Source organism: Cryptotermes secundus, unplaced genomic scaffold (genome assembly GCF_002891405.2).
Source record: "Cryptotermes secundus unplaced genomic scaffold, Csec_1.0 scaffold144, whole genome shotgun sequence".
NCBI classification, from domain to species: Eukaryota; Metazoa; Arthropoda; class Insecta; order Blattodea; family Kalotermitidae; genus Cryptotermes; species Cryptotermes secundus.
The window spans coordinates 1221045-1223573 of NW_019740655.1; the positions used below are offsets into that span (position 1 = coordinate 1221045).

At 38.3% G+C, this 2529-nt stretch overlaps 1 protein-coding gene across 1 annotated transcript; it reads right to left on the minus strand.

Annotated features, from left to right (window-relative positions):
- Window positions 1-359: 359 nt before the first annotated feature.
- On the minus strand, window positions 360-2208 carry LOC111872366 (leucine-rich repeat-containing protein 70). The gene has a single exon (XM_033754652.1). The coding sequence runs from the start codon at window positions 2194-2196 to the stop codon at window positions 526-528; it is 1671 nt and encodes a 556-aa protein (XP_033610543.1). The 5' UTR covers window positions 2197-2208; the 3' UTR covers window positions 360-525.
- Between the last annotated feature and the right edge of the window lie 321 nt (window positions 2209-2529).

Genomic DNA, 2529 nt, shown 5'->3' on the forward strand with positions numbered 1-2529 from the left:
AGCCAGTTGCTATACCGACTGAGGTATCCCGGCTAACTGTTAAAATGATTACTTTTAAATTAACATAAATTTATTTGTTAAAATGTATGCTAGACATTAAACATTCCATATTCCTTTCTTGCTCAAGTATATAATCAAAACCAGTTTTTATTGACCCATAAATATGAAAACTCTCAATAGATAATGTTGGTTCAGAGCACGTCTCCTTCCACCCCACCCCCTGAGCAGTTCCTATATTTCCAGGAATCATGTGGACAGGCACAAAGGAATTTATTTACTCCTCGTATTTTGACAAAAGGAATATGGTTCAATAAAATACTTTCAAACGACAAATCAAATCAAATTATAATGACCGTTTCAAATACAACTTCTAAATTGGCTAGACATGCGAACCAATCTGAAAAGACTACCAGGGTTGACACTTCCTGTGCAAAAGCACCACATCAATTATTATATTGCAACACCTCGTAATCCACAAACAGAAGCTTTGCAGCAAAACAAAATACAATTAACTGAACACAGTTGTCAATAATAATTCCGTTTCGCTAATTTATCCTCCCACCAATACTCGTCCGGTTCAGGCTTACCAACAGCGCGGGAAATAACGAGGACTATAACAATTGCTACAAGCATTGAGATTACATAAATTACAAATAGTAGAATTTTTGTTGGGAATGTTTCCGATTCAGGGTTTGTTAAAAGTTTTGGATTTTCGTCTTCATTTTCTTCCAAATTTTCATCCGCTTCAGTCTCAACAGAACTATCAGTTCCCGGTGTAGAAGTGGTGCTAAGACAAGTATGCTTCACGCCACTGCAACTCTTCCCTTTCGAGTATTCTGGAGTCGCACACTTTAATGTCCTGTTACCACTTAACATTCTATAGACTCTCTCTGAGGAATCTTCTGAACAATTACAAGACCATGGATTGTCTGAAAGCTCTGTCAGGACTGTCGAATTCCCCAGAACATTCACTGATTCATCATCTAAAACTGATAAACAGTTTCCGTTCAAGTCCAATTTACATAATTTCGTGGAAGTATGACATGAGTCGGTTAAAGAAAGATATTCTTTAAAAGGAAAATAATGTATTTTATTCTTAGATAGTTTCAAATAGGTAAGGTTGGACATAGAGTCGCTTTTAGTCATGTTTCCTTCCATCTGCAATACCATACCCTGGAAAATAGATAGGCTGATGTTCTTAATATTGTTACTAGACAAATCTAAGTATTCCAGCTGCCAGAGACCATAAAATGCTTCATCATTAATTTCGGAAATGTCGTTGTCAGACAGGGACAGATTACGTAGTTCACTGCAGTTACAAAAGCTTCGTGAGTGAAGGCGTTGCAATTTATTTCTTGAAATGGACAGAAATTTCAACCTATAAAATGTTAAATTCTCAAGTTTCTCTATTAGGTTTCCTGAAACATCTAAGTAAGAAAGCCCACAATCTGCATGAAATGCCGATGGGTGAAGTTCGGAAATTTTATTGTCACCTAAGAGCAGTGATTCAAGTTCCATGTTGTTATAAAACATTCCTCTTTTAATTTGCGTAATCTTGTTCCCTGACAGATCTAGATACGTAAGGTTGCTCTGTTGCTGGAAGGTCGAGGGATCAATTGCAGTTAAACTGTTGTTGGTCAAGCTCAACCACTCAAGATCTGTATTGCTGTGAAACATTTCCTTTTGAATTGAAGATATCTTATTATTCGACAAATCCAAATACTTAAGACGGATCAGTGGGCTGAAAACGGTTTCGTTTATTTCAGTCAATCGGTTATTCGCGAGCCGCACAATTGAAAGTTTCAAATTAGCATAAAATGCCTCTCCGTCAATTGAAGATATGTTATTTCTCGACAGATCCAGGTCCTCAAGTTCTGTAAGTCCAGTGAATGAAAATTTCCCTATGTATGTAATATGGTTACTAGATAGGTTAAGATACTGCAAAAGCAAGACGTCGCAGACGGAGAACATTTTATCAGATAACGAACACAGTTTGTTTCCAGAGAAGTCAAGCGCCTTTACAACACTTCCTAAACGTCCTTCTCTTGCAATATTAATTGAAGAAATTTTCCGATCTCGACATAAGGCCACTGTCTCATTTTGACATTGACACACACCGGGGCACTGGACCTCTTCTGCCGCCACCTGCTTTACAGTGAAGTGTAACAACACAAACACAATCACCACGAACACCATGTCGAATTACGATTAAAGCCATTCGTGTACTGATGCTTCTTCGTTCCCCGACATTTCGCCGTTTGCTTTCCTTATCATCATTGCCTCAGATAGGCTTTCAGTATGGCGTCACGTTAGATGTCTTTGAATACTGAATCGCTTGATACACGAAATGTGTGTTTCAAATTTTATGTAACATCTATAGGTCAAGGAAGAGTAGCAATTATCAGACACACACATACAATCAATTTCCACTGGCAGGCGGTCTAATGGTCAGAGTTCCTGCCTACAGATCCAGAGATCCGGGTTCGATTCCCGGCGCTACCAGATTTTCTGAGAAGTAGTGGGTCTCGA

Bases quoted from the DNA above. Each gene is read 5' to 3' on its own strand.
- LOC111872366 (XM_033754652.1), bottom strand. From the start codon at position 2,196: ATGGTGTTCGTGGTGATTGTGTTTGTGTTGTTACACTTCACTGTAAAG.